This window comes from Panthera leo, chromosome E2 (assembly GCF_018350215.1).
Source record: "Panthera leo isolate Ple1 chromosome E2, P.leo_Ple1_pat1.1, whole genome shotgun sequence".
NCBI classification, from domain to species: Eukaryota; Metazoa; Chordata; class Mammalia; order Carnivora; family Felidae; genus Panthera; species Panthera leo.
Window position 1 is genome coordinate 19,739,588 of NC_056693.1, and position 19,176 is coordinate 19,758,763.

General features: G+C 43.9%; 1 protein-coding gene across 4 annotated transcripts; it reads right to left on the minus strand.

The window, feature by feature from the left end:
- Window positions 1–454: 454 nt before the first annotated feature.
- CEBPG (CCAAT enhancer binding protein gamma) lies at window positions 455–10,641 on the minus strand. Of its 4 annotated transcripts, XM_042919272.1 has the most exons (3): window positions 10,047–10,211; window positions 5,901–5,991; window positions 455–4,043 (listed from the first exon to the last, which is right to left on the minus strand). In XM_042919272.1, the coding sequence occupies exon 3, from the start codon at window positions 3,945–3,947 to the stop codon at window positions 3,507–3,509; it is 441 nt and encodes a 146-aa protein (XP_042775206.1). In that variant the 5' UTR covers window positions 3,948–4,043; window positions 5,901–5,991; window positions 10,047–10,211; the 3' UTR covers window positions 455–3,506. The 4 variants fall into 4 exon arrangements, with proteins under 4 accessions (XP_042775206.1, XP_042775208.1, XP_042775207.1 ...); XM_042919274.1 differs by lacking the exons at window positions 5,901–5,991; window positions 10,047–10,211 and adding an exon at window positions 10,537–10,641; XM_042919273.1 differs by lacking the exons at window positions 5,901–5,991; window positions 10,047–10,211 and adding an exon at window positions 10,220–10,346.
- Between the last annotated feature and the right edge of the window lie 8,535 nt (window positions 10,642–19,176).

Consider the following 19,176-nt stretch of genomic DNA (forward strand, 5'->3'; position numbering starts at 1 on the left):
ATTTATTCACTTTTGTAGACGCTGGCACCGTGTAAATGGAGATGGTGTACGTACCACAAATTGTACTGTTAGGGGAAAGACATCCCCGTCTACCTCAGAGCCTAAAGAACGAACCTCCTGCCACTGTGTGAATGGGAACCACACACCGAGACACCAGGTGTCTGCGCAGGAAACGCCAGCTCGGCCTCCCCTAGTCTAGCACACTCGCGTGGATTAGACCACGCGACAAAGCGTGTGACTGGAGAGGCGCTCCATCTTCGCAGAAGATGATGTTCCTGGCCATTCAGGGAAATCTAGGCTTGGACAGAAGCACTCCTGCTTGTCCCCCACGCTCCCCTGCCTTCACCCCTGCCCTGGGCTGGAAACGGGAGAGACCGCACCGCCTGCTCTGCAGAGCCAACACCTGGACTACTTCCCTGGTATCGAACATAAAGAAACCCACAATGAAATGCAGTCATTATTCCAAAGTGTGTTTTTATTTCATATTCATTGAAAGAAATAAAATTATATTTAAAAAAATAGAGTAATCTCACAAACTGAGGAAAGCCAGGAACAAAAGAACAAGTTAAGGGCTTTTTCCTGAGAGGCAGATCTAACAGCTATAGAATGAACTTTCTCCTCCCTAGCTTTTGTCGAACAAAAAATTGCTTCCTATTTCTAAGGCATCAAAAAGCACTCTGAGTGCTAACTGGGTGGTTCAGGTACAAAGTTTCAAGCCTCTAATGAGGATTAAGAAACATCAAAAGCTGATTTCTTTTAATACCAAATATTAAATTGCACATACTACCTTTTTTTAAACGTAAATTTCAGAATTTCACACTCATGACCCGAATTTCAAAAATCTGGTCATATGCCGTTAACGTCCTACTACTTCTTAGTAAGAATCCTAAGTATCTAAGCTCACATCCCAATAACTGAAAGGGGCCAGACAGCAGAAGAGCTCCGATCTCCCCACCTGCAGCCAACACCGGCCAGAGCACGCCTGTCTCCGGAGACGCAGACGCAGCTAGAAATTTACACGAAAGCCTAATTCCTAAACCACTGGACCCGCCTGCAAAGGCAGATCAAATCCTAACGGTTCATATGTAACCTACAGAACAAAAGTTACAAAAGTCATTTTACAATTCCCAAAGCTCTAAACGTACCCATTCCCCATACTTGGTTTCCCTCAATTTTACACTAATGAATCTATCAAACTAAAAACTTTCAATCCCAAACACTTCAGTAAGACAGTCAAGACGACGGTTAACATTTTTGTTCTACGAATAAATGACTGTTTGTGCTAAAGTTCTTGTTTGCATAGGTAACAGGAAAGCTTGAGTCAATTTTTCCAAAAGTTTCAATCTTATGTTCTGATTTGAAATATCAAGTGTACACCCCTGATGATTTCCCTACAACTTCTTTTTCCAAGTTAACTCAATCCATATAATTGGTAACCATAAATTCCATAGGGACATCAACTTCTGAAACACAGTTTTTGGTAAACAAGAGATTTAATGTAACACCTTTCTAGGTGCTTAAAGGTTCAAGTGGCCTAACTGTACCTCTAATAAGGTTAATTATAGAACATGGGTCAGCTATTAAAGATTCAGTAGGATTCTGGGGCTATCTCCTAGTTAGGCAAAAAAAAAAAAAAATCCATCAACCTGTAAGTACACTGATACTCCAGCCAAAGTACATTGGGGTTGGACCCTAATAGAACCCCCGATCCTGTCTCCTGGCTGTCCAGGGAGTGAAGCCTCCGGGGATGGTGGCTCTCCTGGAACAGCACTGGGTCCTAGTCACATGCGGAAGAGGCTCCATGGACTCAGTGATGGCTCTGTTGAATCGCAGGTCACCGGGCTATCTTCGCCTGCCCAAAAGAGCACAGACCAACCTAAGGGTGCGACCTGAGTTACATCCTGGTTAAACTGTTCCAGGTCCTAGCACAAAACAACAATGTGGCCAAAAGGTGACCATGTTCAAATGAGATACCTGGTAACACAAATGTTTTAACCAGAGGTGACTCAGAGGTGACTCAGACTCTTGTCACCAGCCTAGACTGACACTGACACACACACACCGACACACACACACCAACAAATCTGAGCTAGAATTGTGCTAAAAAAAAAAAAAAAAAGGGAAGAAAGAAAGAAAAAAGAGAAATCAACACGGACAATCAAAACTACCAACACTGATACAAACCAAACTCTAGAGATTCCCCAACTTTAGTAATCGCCATTTTTTAGTCTCGACAAAAATGTCAATATCCTGAGTTTTATCAGTATTTTCTTTCTAAAATAATTTATGGGATACAAAGCATACAAATAAACAAACAGAAGCAGTGGTACAAAAAGTCTAGAATAGCCCACTAACTAGAAAAAGAAATGTCACAAGAACAATATAAAAAGATGTATTTATGTGAAATAAATTAAAGGTTAAACCTTACATTTTCAAGTTTTCTTAGACTATACTATTTGGGGAGATGGCCTAGAGTTGATGATGTATTTTTCTAATAATCACTTGGTTAGGATTAAATGCCAAATGATCCTTACCAAGACATTTCTGCCTTTAAAAATCATGGCCCCATTGCAGATATTTGGACATAGAAGAAACTACCTAAATCTCAATCGGTAAACAAGGCATTCTGTCTACTAACCTGGCTGTCAAAATGGTAACTTAAAAATGCTTACTTGACTAGCATCTACAGAAACAAAAATTTTGGTGCACAAGTTTCTCTAAACCAGAGCTGTCTTTTGGTTTATTGTTGTTGTTAGAAAACAAAATAACACCGATTCAATAACCCAAAGGTGTCCCAAAAGCATAATTCTAATATGCTTTACTCTTATTTTTAAAAAACCTATTCGCCTCCTAATTATTTGTATTTTTAAGCCAACTGGCTGTATACTGCCTCTAAAACACAATGGGACTTTATTTAACATGGCATTGCTACTCAGAAACTTGTACTTGTTGGGGAAACAATACTAATCGTGCTAAAACAAGGGTTATGCTATACATAGAATCACTCCAAATCACAAAGTGATTGATTTCTATAGCCCTAAGGATTTTTAGTACATAATTTAGAAAAAAAAAAAAAAATCACAAATAGATCAACCAAATGGCATTCAACTTTCTTAGTCCAATTAACCATCTCCAGTAAAACCAAGAACCTCCTGCAGGACCTGCCGGTTCCCCGTTCCTTTTATCAACCTAGAAAAGAAGCATTTCTTGGGAAGTGAGGATTTATTAAAAACATCGAGGTCCAGGATTTTTTTTTTTTTTTTACCATATACCTTAAAACTTTGTTTTATCCCCACAAAAAAATCCGTATCATTTAAAACTAGATATTCAAATTACATGGCTAACATTTTTAACTAATCAACTCTTCAGTGCTGATCCTAGAAAACAACCTTCAATGGATCTTTGAATAATGGAACAAGACAACGTTCGGCCATTGATACGAGTGGTGTAGGTAGTCACACCTTTAACGTTCAAGCCACAAACCGTGAACTTGGAAGGGGTGAGGTCTACTGTCCTGCATTATCAGGAGTTGTTGTATTTTCAGTGCCACCGGGTTGCACGTTATCTGCAAGGTTGTGTGCATGCTCAAGAAACAAGTCTTTCAGTACGCTTAATTCCTTAGTCAGCAATTTAATTTTTGCTTCCAACCGTTCATTCTCTTCTTTGAGCTGATTCACCCTCTGCAGTGTATCCTGTGCCTTCTGCTTGCTTTTCAACCGGCTCTTTTTCACAGCCATGTTGTTCCTCTCTCTGCGCTGCCGATACTCATCACTGTTTCGATCCATGGGCGAGCTCTTTTTGCTTTGCTTGCTCGGAGGCGCGGCTTTGCCCCCTCCCCCAGGGCCGGCAGGCACCAGCTGAGGAACCTGCTGTAAGCCGCTGGCATGAGCCTGAGTATGAATAACACTTATTCCAGGAGTACTGTTCTGCTGTGCTATCTTGCTCATTTGGGCACGCTCTCTTGCTGACACGGAACAGGTAGAAATGAGGGCAAGGTGATCAACGGTTTCCACACTAAGCTGCCAAGAAATCTTCACATGTACCTAGTTAAAAAATAAATTGCATTAAAATGTTTGAAATGACAAGATCAAATGAGATTAAACTTGCAAGTACCTAACAGCAGGCCAACATTAATTGATTATGCTGAGAAAAGTCTACAGCAACTGCCAACTGTTCCAATGTTTCAGAAGTCTAAATCATTTAATTTAGAAAGGTGAGTTAGTACAGAAGCACCATAAGGCCAAATCCAGCCCACCTGAACCCCTGAGGGTACTACCCATCTGCGACTGTTATCAAAAATGGAAGGAAAAACAAAAGAATACCGCTAATTAGGTAGCACATATGAACTAATAGCACTTGGCAATCTGCCAGAGAGAAATGAGCTGTTTGGGTTAAACATGGAAAACCTGAGTTCAATTATGATAGAAGAGACACCTGCAAAGAAGGGGAGAAAAGTTTCGATTGTCCGCTCACGTCAAACGAGCGTACTGCAGCGCAGCGCCTGGTCCCCACTACTCATCAGGGTCGCCGCACACTCCTGATGCCAACATACAGGGACGGAGTCATCGAGGACTTGCCTCTCCTCCCAGAGTACATCTTTATGGGATATTCTGAAAAGCGGGGGCGGGCGGTGTTGGCTTGTTTTTATTTATTTATTTTTTAATTTATTTATTTATTGCCTCAAAGAGAACTAGTTTACATAGATTTCCTAAGTTTGTTTCTTGGATCCTAGACTTAGGAGCTCTGAGACACCCAGTCTGCTGTCCCACCCCACCATGCTTCTTCTAACAGTGCTTTTTTTCTTCTTGACGTAATAAACACATCTAAACATGGGCAACCTGAACCGCAACGAAAGACATAAAAGCCTTAAAGATGCATCCAAGGCAGAGCAAGCCTGGGGCTGAGGCCAGACAGAGGCCGAGCAGCGGCAGTGCCCACACCCACGGCCCACTGAAGAAGGGGCTCAGGGGAAACGCCGACTCCAAGTGCCACGGCAGTGCCGCCCGTAGAAATGAAGCCACCGTTTTGGAAACTGGCCGTGTGTGGATGACTGTGAGTCCAACTAGGCCCCTACAATTGCCTCAAGAGGTGTCAAAAGGATACCTATCCTATCCTGAGGCCACTTCAAGACAAACTGACTAAGCTGCTGAGCCACGTCCAGCAAGAAATCAAATTACTCTTGGAAATTCAGAAAGCGATGTTATGAACCTTAAAACTATCCTGTCTTCTTTTCTCAAAACTGCCAAAACTACATCAGTGGAAAAAACCTGGGGCCAGAATTCTGAAATGCCTCAAATGAGTACATCTCATAGTTCTTAAGCTCAGTTAGTAAACACCAGAAGCTTCACCCAAACTTTTAGCTGGGCATTTCTGTATAAAACACTGTTTACTGGCCTGCTTTTTAAAAATCTTTGCTTTTAGAAAGTCGCTATATCCTTACTTTCAATGGTCTCCACAGCCATGCAGGCAGCCCTGAGCTAGTGGGCCATCTGTTCTCACTCCAACATAAGGCAAAAAAGAAAGCTTCCTTCTAAACCATGGACAATATCTACTCCAAGTCTATCTTCAGTAGTGGACATTTCACAATCTCCTTCGATAATTTACTATGTTGCCTATTTTTCTTCCAGTTAAACAGTGGCAGTTCAGTATTAATTTGAGCCACCTTACCACTAAAAGTGTTAGTGGCCATCAACATTATTGCTTATTTGGTGTAAAGTGGGCATAATATTTTAGTCAATTTTTAAAAACGTGTTTAACACTTCTCCTGGGATTGTTTCAACTATCATAATCATGGTCATCTTCTTTAACTTTTTAACTTTTCATATGCCAATTATGTTTTTAATCTTTAAAACTAATCTATAGACAACACAAAGATAAGAATGATCCAAAGAAGTACAGACCAGGAGGAACCAGGTCGATACTGTCTTGGCTCCGGCTCCCCTCTTTTGCTCGGAACCTATCCTTTCCTTCTTGGGGCCTTGATTTCCCCATCTGCAAATGAGGGATGTAGAATGGTAAGATGCCTTCTGACTCTGAAAATATACCATGAACTTCAGTACTAAAAAGTCTTTTCTTCCTGCCTTATGCTCGGCTTTTTATGCCCAAATCACTAAAAGATTTTAACACAGGTTCCAAATTCAGTGACGTTCATGTCCATTTTGGTACCCAGAGATACAGGAATAGAGAAGAGCTCTTTTTACCTCAGTCTGACTCATAGTAGAGGGGCTGAACATAGTAGGCTGAACATACTAGGGGGGACTTTGAAAATGTGCCCTTTGGCTTGAAAAACAAAGAGTAATTATCAAATTGGTAAAAACGTAAGCAAGGGAAACTTAGAAATATTAAGAACTTTAAAAATGTTGTTGTTTTAAAGTTCCTCAACCAAAGCCAATAAAGTTTAAGTGAAAAAAATATCCATTAAGGAAAATGAATCAAGTAAAGGGGGTCAGAGCCAAGTGGTCCAAAAAAGCTGACTCCAGAGTATCAACTGTTTTTACACAAGCAAAATAGCTGCCTCCAAAAGTTACCCACTTTACACTGTCACTTACGCTCTTGTTCCTTCCACAAACACTTATTGAGCACCTACAATGGGCAAAAAAAATACTAGTTTATTTCAAACCTGGATATTCAATCCCAAATGAAAGTCTGGCTCCTGCGTAGACAAATACTATTCCAAAGTTCATTCTACAGGAAGCAGGGTGGCGCCTTACTTCCTTACATGTGAATCATTCGAGCAGGGAGGAGCAGAAAAACTGAGCAGTAATTCTCAAAGTGCGGACCAGCAGCAGCAGCATTTGGGAACTTGTGAGAAATGCAAATTCTCGGGCTGCCCAGACAGAAGGATTGGGAGCTCCAGGAATAGGCCCAGGCAATCCTGTTTCAACGGGACCCTGAAGTGATGAAGTGTGAGAGCCACTGCTGCAGATTCACAATGAGGAGGTGCATTTTTTTTTAATTCAAATTTTTTAATTCAAGGAGTGTTCATTCAAAGCAGCAACACACTGAAAACGCAGAGCAGCCAGAATGAGTAAAACAAATTTCTCTCAAGTTTCATTTGGGAAAATAAACTTATCAAGGATTTTCCTAATCCTCCTGTCATCTTTTTTCACATACGTACAACCAGATATTCCTCCCCATGCCCCCCAAAATAAACTTTTAACTCCAATCTCCTCAGTGAATGTCCACACTCCAAAACACTCATAGATGTTTCTCCCTGACACCAAATCTTTACAATCACTGGTATGTGACAAGGCTACCCACCCAGCTCCCAAAAACTTACAACCCACCACCGTCTCCATCCGAATGCCACAGAATTAATTCCCTCAGGCTGACATCATCTCTCAAGGGGCACTGGTCTCCTCTGGTTTAGCTGTGATCCCTCCAACCACTGCCTCCAGAGCAATCGAACACTCCAACCTGCTCCAGTGTGTAGGATCAGATTGAAGGTATCAACTCTCTCTCCAGCCCTTGCTCCCTTACACTTCACACCTCAACAACACTGAACCACTATCAACCCCCTAAATGGTCCTGCATTCTCTTTTCTTTGTACTGCTGTCCAGGTGGTTCCCCCAGTTTCTCTGTCAATGCCAGCTCTCCCTGGAGACTAAGCTAGAGGCACCGATCTGTCTTCATGTCCACACCCTCAGCATCTAGTAGTGCAGGGTGAGCCATATAGTGGTGGTGCCCAAGAAGTATCTGTCGAGGGGCTCCTGGCTGGCTCAGTCGATTGAGCGTCCCACTCTTGATTTCAGTTCAGGTCTCAACCCCAGAGGCATGGGATCGAGCCCTGTATCAGGCTCCACGCTCAGTGCAGAGCCTGCTTAAGATTCATTCATTCATTCATTCATTCATTCATATTCTGTCTCTCTCTCTCTCTCCTTCCCTCCCTCCCTCCCTCCCTCTCCCTCCTCCCCTCTCCCCCACTTTCACTCTCTATCTAAAATAAATATGATGAGGGGCGCCTGGGTGGCTCAGTCGGGGTTTTTTTGTATGTTGTAAACCATACCAAGCGTCCGACTTCTGCTCAGGTCATGATCTCACGGTTCATGAGTTCGAGCCCTTCATCGGGCTCTGTGCTGACAGCTCAGAACCTGGAGCCTGCTTCGGATTCTCTCTCTCTCTCTCTCTCTCTCTCTCAAAAATAAATAAACATTAAAAAAAGTTTTTTTAAATAGTAAAAAGGAATAAAATAAAATGAAAATAATTTTAAAAAGGGGAAACATTTGTCAAATACTGGCTCAGAGGCTAAAAGAAAATATTTATTTTTATAAACATCATATACAGAAATGAAATAGGTTCTCTAGTACTGAAATCTCTTAAAACAACCACAATTAAATCAGGAGTGTTAAGATATTATGGTCTTACTTCCTTAGGTTCTTGGTCTTTCTTAAAGGTGTACATGAAAATAAAAATATAATTCCACTTGCTCCTTTGAGTACCCAATCTATACAATGAACATCATTTCTAGTCTGGTCTTTGCTTTATTTCAGTTGAGAACTTGCTTTTCTACTTAGCCCAGTTATGTGTTCCAATTGATAATCTCAAGTTCTTAGGCATCTGTTGCCAGGGTCTGACAACTCCATACTGCAAGAGATGTAAAGGTAAGCAAAGTCCATATATGCCCAAAGGAGCAGGATTTCTATTTAGTTGCCACCGCTTGCTTCATGACCCAAAACAGGGGTCCATGAAGGAGGGTACATCCCTTTGGGGGTACATAAGCAGTCCACTAGAGTATGGAGCAAATGTATGTTCACTTGTCTTTTTTTTAACGTTACCTTTTTAATCTACTTCTGTTATGGTTTACAACATACAAAAAAAAAAAAAAAAGAGTACACACATTGTTTATAAATATACCTCCATTAGGAAATCATGCTTAAAAAAATTTTTTTTTAACCAACAGGGCTGGAAAGCCAAAAAGGTAGGAAACCAATGTACCTACAAGAACCCATGGAAGCACTCCCTCCCCAGAATACCCAATAAATTTGGAATTGGGGCTACCTATATTTACATTACTGTGATCAGGTGAGGCAATCCTAGACCATAAGACCTAATTCAGCCCCATGAGGTCCTAGTTGTCTTTACCAGGGCCTCACCATGTGCTGTTCAAATCCCTACAGACGAACCCACCTCTCCAAGATCAGACAATTGCTGACAGTCAATGATGTGCTCTTGAGAATTTAAAGGATATTATGAAAAAAATGAAATTTTGTCTTCACCTGTTTTTTAGGCAGGTATTTACAAACGACTGATTAAGCCAAGTAGACCCACCAGAAGCAGGAAATCAAGAAACTGAGAAATTCTTCAGCTCACTAGCATCCTGTAATTATTTAGCCATGTTTACAGTAAGTGTTTCCAGAAACAGAGAATCGACTTTAAGAATAGCTCATGCCAAATACTAATCAAGTGGTAACAGTGACCAGATTTTAACTTTTCAATATCAAGAACTTTTAGAGGCACAAGTTCTTAGGAAAGCAAACCCCTGTAGTATTTTCTTTCCAAAATTTATTTGGGAGTCGCATATCCTATCTGAATTTAGGACAATCTCTTCACATAAGGATTCCCTGAGTGCAGGCTCGGGAGAGAAAACTACCAATTTTTGTGTAACCCACTAACCTTAAAACCTTTCTGAAACTGACACATTTTAAGGTGCCAGATTACAGCACAAACCTCAGACAAAAGGAAAACGAAACAAACCTTCTCAAAAATGAAAACATACAAGCCTCCTTGGAAGAACAGATTATCCTTCCCCCCCAAATATGCATTTCCATTCCGTTCATCTAGACACCTCTGCTAGCGATTTTCTTTACTGTGTTCCCTCCAACATGCTAATGAAGCGCTTCATTCCTTGCCCTTCTCTTTTCTATTCAACTCGTGGTTGCTGCCCGTTCATCTAACCTATATTCAGCAGTGAACTGCAGGATATTCAAATTACAGCTCCCTAAGTAAGCACAGGATCATTTCTGTAAAGTCGTGTATTTAATAAAAATCAGCCGCCTTCCCTGCCCACTTTATCACCCTCCTAACTTCTGAACAGAAGTCTCGCCTACCCCTGGCCAAGCAGTTCTGGAGGGGCGGGCAATTTCCGAAGTGGCGCTACGGTAAGGCACGGTCCTCCTCTTGCTATTCTGGGAACACCCTTTATCCCCGGGGGCCAATACGAGCCTAGCTTGTCACCAATGCCCGTTTCCCCAAAAGAGGCCGGGTTCCGGAGGGGGCACACCTCGTCCCCCGCCCCGTCCTGTCCCGGGCTGGCAGCGAGGGGCGCCCGGGAGGAGCGCGGGGGTCGGCGGGCGGCGCCGCGGCCCTGGGCCACGGCCAGGGATGAGCTCAGCGGCCCCGCCGGGTGTTGCCGGCAGGTTGCATCAGACGCCGCGCGGGGCCGCCGCCCGCGCCGCGGGCCGCGCGGGGCCTTCCCGGCGAGCCGGCCTCCTCAGGCCGGGCCGAGGTTCCTCGGGCCCGGCCGGCGCCCACGCGAGCGGCCGGCTCCGCCGCGGCCTCCTCCTCTTCCCTCATCCCGCCCGCCCGCGGCCTCCTTACCTGCGCCTCCAGCCCGCCCGCCCCCAGGCGGCCTCCACTCCGAGCGGCCCCGCGCGGCGCGGCCCGACGGACCCAGGCCTCGCAGCCCGCGAGCCAGCGAGGAGGAGCGACGGTTACGAAACCGGCAGCCTCCGCCCGTTCCACCGCCGCCGCCGCCACCGGCTCCCCCTCCTCACGCCGACCACGCGCACTGCCGCCGCCGCCACGACCAATAGGCGCGCCGGCCTGCGGGCGCCGCGCCCTCCCCTCACGACGGGCAGCGCCGCCAGCCAATCGCGGGCGTTCTGGCTGCGGGAGGCGGGCACGTGGCGGAGGCGTTGGCCGCGCCGCGGCGAGGCCTGAGGGTGTGGCGGGGGTAGGCCAGCAGCTCCTGGCACCGCCCGCATCCTTCGCTGTTCGCGCGGAGCGGCGGCCCCGGGCTGTGGGAAACCAGAGGCGAGAGAAGATCTGTGAGAGCTGGAGGCGCTGGGGAGCTCTAGCCTTGCGAAGGCGGCACCTGCCTTTGGGAAGCACGACTTCCTGAGGTGTTTTTGAATCACCGACGTTCGCCTGGGTTTCGCCGAGTCCTCTGGGAGGCCCTCTGGGCGCCCCTCGCCCGAACGGTCCCCAGAGCGGCCCCCGAGACGCCCTCCCGGGACGCCCGGCGCCCGACGGAGCTTGGAGGACAGGGCAGGACTTCGCAGCACTGACGGCAGCTGCAAGCTTGCCGGAAAACGAGTGAAGTGGCGTTTTCCCAGCGTAGGGGTAGTGCTGATATCACATTGGCGAGCGCGGCAGACCGAGGTTCGTTGTCACCAGGGAACGATCGGACTTCGCGATCGATTCCCGTGTGCCGAGTGCCAGGTGAACAGGATGAGAGACGGGATCTCAAAAAACGCGTGGCAGTCCAGTTTAACGTAACCCAGACACTTCACAGGAGGATCTGAAAGCGTTTTAAAACCAGGAAGCAGCGCGCTGGGCGGAGGGCAGAGCCAGCGCGATAGGTTTGATTGCTTCCTCTTTAGCAATTCTTATCGTCCAAAAAATAAGAGTCTTTGAAAGAGGAAACATTTCTTCATCGCCCAGGCCGTGGCACCGGCTCTCCGCACAAGATTGTTTCGAGGAATCAGTTAAAGAGATGATAAAACCTTTGAAAAAAAAACATAAAGATAAAACATAAAAAGTGCTGCAACTAAGAGTGAACAGCGATAACCATAGAACCATACTCGGTAGGCAAGACACAGTATCACCAAAACCACGGTTTCTTTTACTTTGACCCTCAGTGTTCTGATTTGAAATGTCTTTGATTGAGATGTTAGCACTATGAAAACTGGATTGTTTTATTGCTCACAAAAATCATAATTTTTACCCTCACCATTTGTTAATCGCAAGTTATACAGGGAAAAATTTTTTTATAGATATACTCATTTTCCTGTGGCTTGCTAACCACTCTGCCAAGCCGCTCTAGCATTCTCTGGGCAGGCCTTCTTCCACACCCAGCAGAGCAGGTCGAGTCAATGCCAAGGAGACTCTCATATTTATTTCCTCTTCAGGTGGTGGCTGGAAAGTCTCCTTAGTTTACAAGTATTTATTTGGTGCCAACTACGTGCTAAGCTGTGGGCTAAGTGATGGGGATTCAGCAACGAACAAGCAAAACATAGCCCTTGCCTACATGAAGTTCACCCTTACAGCCAAGGCGACAGACATTCAGTACTTACACAATTTTTCTGTTGCTATTTTCATAAATAAGATGCTGTGAGATCAAAAGAAAGGAACCAAATGTGGTCTGTGGGGCAGGGAAGGCCTGAAAGACGAGTTGGATTTGGCTGTGGGGTGTGGATGAAGAGGACGGGCCAATCAGAGGGAATGTCTTCTCTAAAGGTTTTATGATGGGAGAAGTGTGAGGCCAGAGTGGCTGACGCACAGTGTCCCAGTGGAGACTGGTGAGATTGATAAAGCCTGTGGCCCAGGAAAGGTTCTGATTTCTACCCTAGGAGAGATGGAAGGCCTTGGAAAGATTTGCTCTCACCGTGAGGAAACGAACAGAGCCTGGTGGAGGCTGTCTCTGGCTTGAGATCCACCGTGGGGCTTTCTTCCAAGTCCCAGAGCCCTAAGCTCTCATAACAAAAGATCTCCTGCACAGAGCTCTGCCTCACTGATACCCAAGTCGTAGTCTACAAATCCAAAGAATTTGTAAGCAAGTAGTACATTAAAATCTCCTCTAAAGGACCTTAGAAGTAGGATGTCTTGTTAGTTGATTATGCTATTTACCTGAGAGCGACTGTGATTAACTATCTTAGTTACCTGACAGGTCCGCCCTGTGCTTACCCTCTTAATGGTTGTGTGACCTTGGGTAAATTATGTAACCTCTCCATCACCTGTAAATGGGCATAACAACAGTATCTACCCAATAAGATTGCTGTGGGGGGGTTAAAAAGTTAATATGTGTTTGGCCCCTAGAACAGTGCCTGTCTGGTACACGGTAGCTATTATTACCATGATGAATTATCAAGTTACAGTGTAGAATTATAGTACACTAAAATACAGTTCAAAACAAGGTCAAGCTGTGCTTAATACAGTTTTGATGATTCAGTCACTGACATACACATACTATCAAAGGTGCTGATGTTGACCCTATAGTGTATCCCAAAAGGTGTTTTTTAGAATGTTTTTTTCCTTAGTTACCACATCTTAGTTCATTAGTTTCCATAGAGTGAGGACAATTTTAATAATTTCAAATCTCTTATTGTTTAGAAAGCCAGATCAATAAAAGTTTGCTATGTAAACTTTAGCATTTATCGAAAATGTGTCTTAAGTAGTTATGATAATACTTAAGTACTTATCATAGATTTATGTTTGGAAACTTTCTGAAAAATAATATATAAAATTAACCATCTTTGATAGGAGATCTGGGTCATATCTGTATTTTGAATATTGAAACAATGTCACCGGGTTGCATCTCAGTAGATATTTATCATGGTATATTAACAATAATATGACAGTGATTGTCAATCATTCTGCATTGGTAAGGGCTCTTTTGATTGAAAGTAACTGAAAACCATCCCTGACTAGCCTGAGCATAAAGAAGGACTTGGTTAAAGATTTGAGGACATACTTCATGAAATACCCATGCCATATCAGAATCAAGAACTCAAATAATCAAATGTCTTCATTTCTGTCTCTGTCTTTCTCTCTGCGTGTGTGTGTGTGTGTGTGTGTGTGTGTGTGTGTGCCTGTTGGTTTTATTATTCTTCCTGCTTGCACACCAGCTTTCTTCACCTGATCACTGACAGCCTCAATGTCCACAGTTTTGGTCACTAAAATAAAGCCAACTCTCTTTTTAAGTTCCTGTTACAAAAGTCTTAAGTAAGGACTCTGGAATTGGCCCAGCTGGGTCTAGTGCTTATCCCTGGAATAATCAAATGGCCAGGAACAGGTCACGATGTACTAACATGATGGCTCTGGAGGGAGTGGAAGAGGCACTTCCTTTGGGGAAAAGGAGCGCTGAGCAGACAAATCCATCAATATCCACTTCAAATGGCAGATCAAACTGTGGTCACTCTGATGGAGCCTTAGTCACTCAGGCTGACTGCTACGTTCTTTCCCATGTGATATGCTCCCTATCCTTGAGGGCAAAATTTGCACCTCTAGTTTTACCTTTGGAAGCCCTAATTCAGCCAAGATGCCGAATGGTTGTCTTAGGACATCCTAACTTTCATAACCAGCCCAGTTCATAAAAGAGAAAAATCTGACATAATTTAAACTTGAACAGTTAGTAAGTACATAGTATGAATGTCCATTATAAAGCACTTTACCACATGTCAGATTTCATTATCATGTGAGTTAAGATATGTCACTTGTGCATTTAAGAATGTCATCTGCCGGGGGCACCTGGGTTCATTCGGTTGAGTGGCCATCTCTTGGTTTCAGCTCAGGTCACAATCTCATGGTCATGGGATCAAGCCCTGCATTGGGCTCTGCACTGAGTATGGAGCCTCCTTGGAATTCTCCTAATTTCTAAATGCCATCACATCTGCAGGGCTCCAACATTTGCATGGGGAAGGGCACAAACATTGACTCCACAATAGTATGTCAAAGGTCACAGGAGCCAAATGAAAGAGGCCCCAGTGCCCAAAGAGACCCAATGCCAATTTGAGTGGCAAAATAAATGACGGGGTATTGGATTATAATCCAAAGTATAAAATATCTATTTTGATATAAATAAGTGATTGAGCAAATAAATGTCAAAGAAGAGACAAATCTCCCATGCAGAAGAATTCCATATAGTTTACAGAAATACTCCACCCATAGATGGTGGAGTGTAACTCCCGACACCTTAAGTGGGCTACACACAGCGACTTCCTTCTGGAAAGTAGAGCGTGAAAGGGAAAAATAAAGAGGAACTTTACAGTGGAGAAAACCGACAATCACTACTACAGCCAGGTGACCAAGGTCAACATCAATGGTCGTAAGCTCTGTTGGTATAATGAGGTGAAGATGGCACTTGACCTCTTCGATTTTCCTCCCCAGACCTCACAACCTCAGTCTAACCGTGAGAAAAACACCAGACAAATTCCAACAGAAGGGCATTCCACAGAATACCTGAGCAATACTCCTCAAAACTGCCAACATCACAAAAAACAAGGAAAGTCAGGGGCGCCTGGGTGGCTTGGTCGGTTAAGAGTCTGACTTTGGCTCATGATCTCAGGGTCCGTGAGTTCAAGCCCCGCGTCGGGCTCTGGGCTGACAGCTCAGAGCCTGGAGCCTGTTTCAGATTCTGTGTCTCTGTCTCTCTCTGCTCCTCCCCTGTTCATGCTCTGTCTCTCTCTGTCTCAAAAATAAATAAACGTTAAAAAAAAATTAAAAAAAAAAAAAAACAAGGAAAGTCAGAGGACGTCTGGAGAATCCTAAGGAGACATGACAACTAAATGTAACATGATATCCCAGATGGAATCCTGCAACCAAAAAGGGCTACTGGGTAAAAATTAAGGAAATCCCAATAAGTATGTACTTTATTTATTTGCTGACTTGCCAAAATTGGTTCGTTATAACAAAAACTCATGTAAGATGTTAATCATAGAGGAAACTGGCTTCAGAGTAAATGGGAAATCTCAGTCCTATCTTCTCAATATTTTTAAATCTGAAATTATCCTAAAAAAATATTTAGATTTTTAAAAAAGCATTTGTGGTACACTACAGCATTAATATTAACATAAAACAGGACACTTGAAAACATTAACATCAGATTAAGCCCAGACTTCAGCCAAATGGGTAAGAAGTTGAGCTCAGTGGAAGATCCTTGAGCCCCACTTCTTACCTTGACCACTAATGGTGACTGTGCTTTTGCTTGGCAAACCCAAGACGTACAGAGAAATGGAACCAGAGGGGCAACAGAATTATAGGAGCTCCTCCAGGAGAGGAGGAAAGTGGGAAAGAGGGAAGACAAGGTGGAGGGAGACCACCTGGGGTCTGCGAGATCATGCTGAAGCCTTGGGAGCCATCTTTGGGCTAGCGAGGAAGCCCCATCCCCACGCTAAGGTCCAGATGCCAGGTGGATCACTGGAAGCCACAAGGCTGAGCTGAGAAGCCACCAGACAGAGGGATGCGGTTGCCCTCATTGACTCGTTCCTCCCTCTTTCTCATCTGTCTCTAGTGATAAAGAGTCCCCACTCTGTGCCAGTGCTGGCCATCCTACAGAGCAAGGTGCTGGTGCTGGGGAGGCAGGGGGCTGGTGCTCAACAGACAAGAATAAGGTCGAGGAAGCACAAGCCGGGCTAGGTGGGCTTGTAGGCCATATTCCTTGGCTTAGAATCAGGAATCTGTGTCCGCTGCTAGGTCTTTGTCATTGTTTCTTCCGTTTTCATTTTACTTTTCTTTTAGATTCCTGTAGTAATAATCAGTTCCTGTGTGATCCTAAACTGGGATTCAGATTTGCCTGGGCTCGGTGGGTGGAGCCAGTAGCATCCATCCATGCACACAAATCTCAAGGTTTTGGCTGGAAGAGGAAGGCGGGATTTGTCATTTCCTTTTTCTTTGCAAAGGTTTCTGGGGGGAAATCTGGGATTTGGAGAGGCGAGCACTATTTCACAGTCCTTATGAAGAAAGGAACATTTCCCCCCACCTCTATGAATGACCCCATTTCTTCAGCCCAGTGGAGCTACTTTGATGCCTCTAGAATTTGTGTTCTTGTAAAGGTCAGGACTCAGGCCCCTTGGCCTGTGGGATCAACTCTGCAAAGAAGAGGCTGAAGCAGAGGCTGTGCTCAAGGGCCTGTCTTCAAGAGACTTTGATGATAGGAGATGTTGATGGTGGGGTTCCGGCAGCTGGCTAAGAAATCTTGGTGATGGAGGTTGGAGATTTGTTCTATTACTGTTAAAAAGACCCAAATGAACCTATACATGGGAGGGCCTAGACAAACTTGAGAGCCAGAATAGTACATTTCCTTTCAAAACATTGTGGATTTCTCTTGGCTAAACTATAGGTGAAACCAAAGGTGCAGCAGCCAGGTCAGATTATGAGGTCAGAGTGTGTCTCGGGCAGAGAACAAAGGGGAAGGGAAGTGGAAAATGATGGAGGAGAGCTAGAAATGCCCCCTAATCTTGGTTCCCACCCACTGGGCCCTTCTTTCCCAGTCCCATGTGTCCAAATCCTCCCCACCCCTCAAGGCCCAAGGCCACGTCTCAACTGTGCTGGCCGTTCAAGTTCTTGCTGGCCCTCCTTTTTCTTCTCGGTGGCATATGAGGTAATAGTAACATGCACACTCTTGTGCCTTCTGCTATTGTCTTGTCTGTTTTACTCTCTTCTTATAGAAAGGGAAGGTTCTGTTTTATGTACATAACACTCTGCCAGGTACTTAGGAGGCTTTAGAAAACACAGCCGGGGGAATGAGTGTCTCTGTCTTGAATGGGGAACCTGAAACCTGGGAGTTCACCATGACTCCTGCTATTGTCCACCTCTTGCATGGCATGAGTCCACTTATTACTAATAATACATTAATCTCACCTGTGAATAGCTTCTCTAGGATTCTGGATGGTCTCATTTTCTGGAAGAATTTTCCAGAAGAGAGCTAGTAGATGACTTACAGTTCCTAATGCTGCAGATGACCTCAAAGCTACATCAGTGTTCATCACCTGCCTCCCCTACCACCCATCCTAGAGTTTCCTCACCCTTGCCTAGCACCTCTTCTGCTCTAAGTAGCTTACCTGTTGAACTGACCCACGCCTTCCACCTGAGAAATGTGTACTCTTCAATGGCATGTCCTTTTAAGCCTTGGCTACGATATTTGTCCATTTGCCATCAAGATTAGGGAGGGGATCATTTATGCAACTGAAATACAGGGCGAATAAACCAGAAACTAATGAGATGGATTATCTACAAGGGTGGATGGGAATTGGAAAAGGGGTAGAAGAGATGAGGGGGAGAGTAAGTGTACCTTTCTGTATAGCTCTGATTCTGAGAACCATGGTAAAGTTTCACATGCCCTGGAAATAAAAAGATAGTTAACACCAAACAGGGTGAGGGAAGAACCCAAAGTAAAATACAAATAGTAACCAATGAACCTAACTGCACTGCCAATGAACAACATAACCATGCTGTGGCAAAGAAAAGAACTAACCTGAATAACTTTAGAAAGTAGTATTTTTTTGGATAAGGCTAAATACAAAAAGAACGGTATGCAAATAATATGCACTTAGTTGCTAAATTTTTCAAAGGGGCATGGTAGCGGTTGTGAAACTATTTTATGTACGTGCTTGGACTGAGCAAACACGTAAATACATTTGAATAACAAGAGCACATTTCTCACCGTTGGAGAAAGAAATTACTAATAAGGGGAAAGGAAAGCTAGAATGAATCCGGTTGGTGTGGGGCTGGAATCTGAGGTTATCAGAATGAATTCATGATTTGTAGTATATATACAGATTGAAGGATCTAGAAATAAATACAGATGTGTACAGGTGTATGTGAGAATATAGTTATGTATATTCTCTAGCCTTGTCCACTGAAAGGATCTAAAAACAAAAACACCCTGGTGGCAATGATCCCACCTAGAGACCAAATCATGGTGTCTAAATATCTTCCTTCAAGGAGAGGAACTAGGGTTCATCGGTAAAGTGGTTGATTCTAGAACTGGGCAGGGAAAACACAAGAAGAATCTGGAACATCTTGTAGTGCCAGGAAGTAAAGAAATGCTCAAAAAATGATGGAGACATATATCACAAGAATTATAGGAGTTGATTTGAAGGAGTTTCCCAATGGCCAAATCTGGGGCACGTGACTAACAAAATAAATAATAGTAATGAATTATAAGTTGCAGAGTAAACGAAATAGCTATGGTTCACACTGACATAAATAAATAACTGAATAGCCAAATAAATCACAGGAAAGAAACAGCTCTTCCTTACAGCAAATTCCAATTCGTAAATGTAGAAAGAATTATTGAAATAGCAAATCACCTTTAGACAAACACCACCGTAATAACCATTGTGGGAGTGAATTATCAATGAACGTTAAAATCAATGGGTGAAAATGTAATGAGAAACAAGATGTTTGCCAACTCTCAAAGTACCTCCCCACAAGATACTTATTAATCACAATGGGAAAAATAATAACCTTACATTGGAGAAACCTAGAGGATACTATCTTAACCAAGTGCCCAAAGTT

Coding starts and splice junctions, on each gene's coding strand:
- CEBPG (XM_042919274.1), bottom strand. CDS start 3,947: ATGAGCAAGATAGCACAGCAGAACAGTACTCCTGGAATAAGTGTTATT.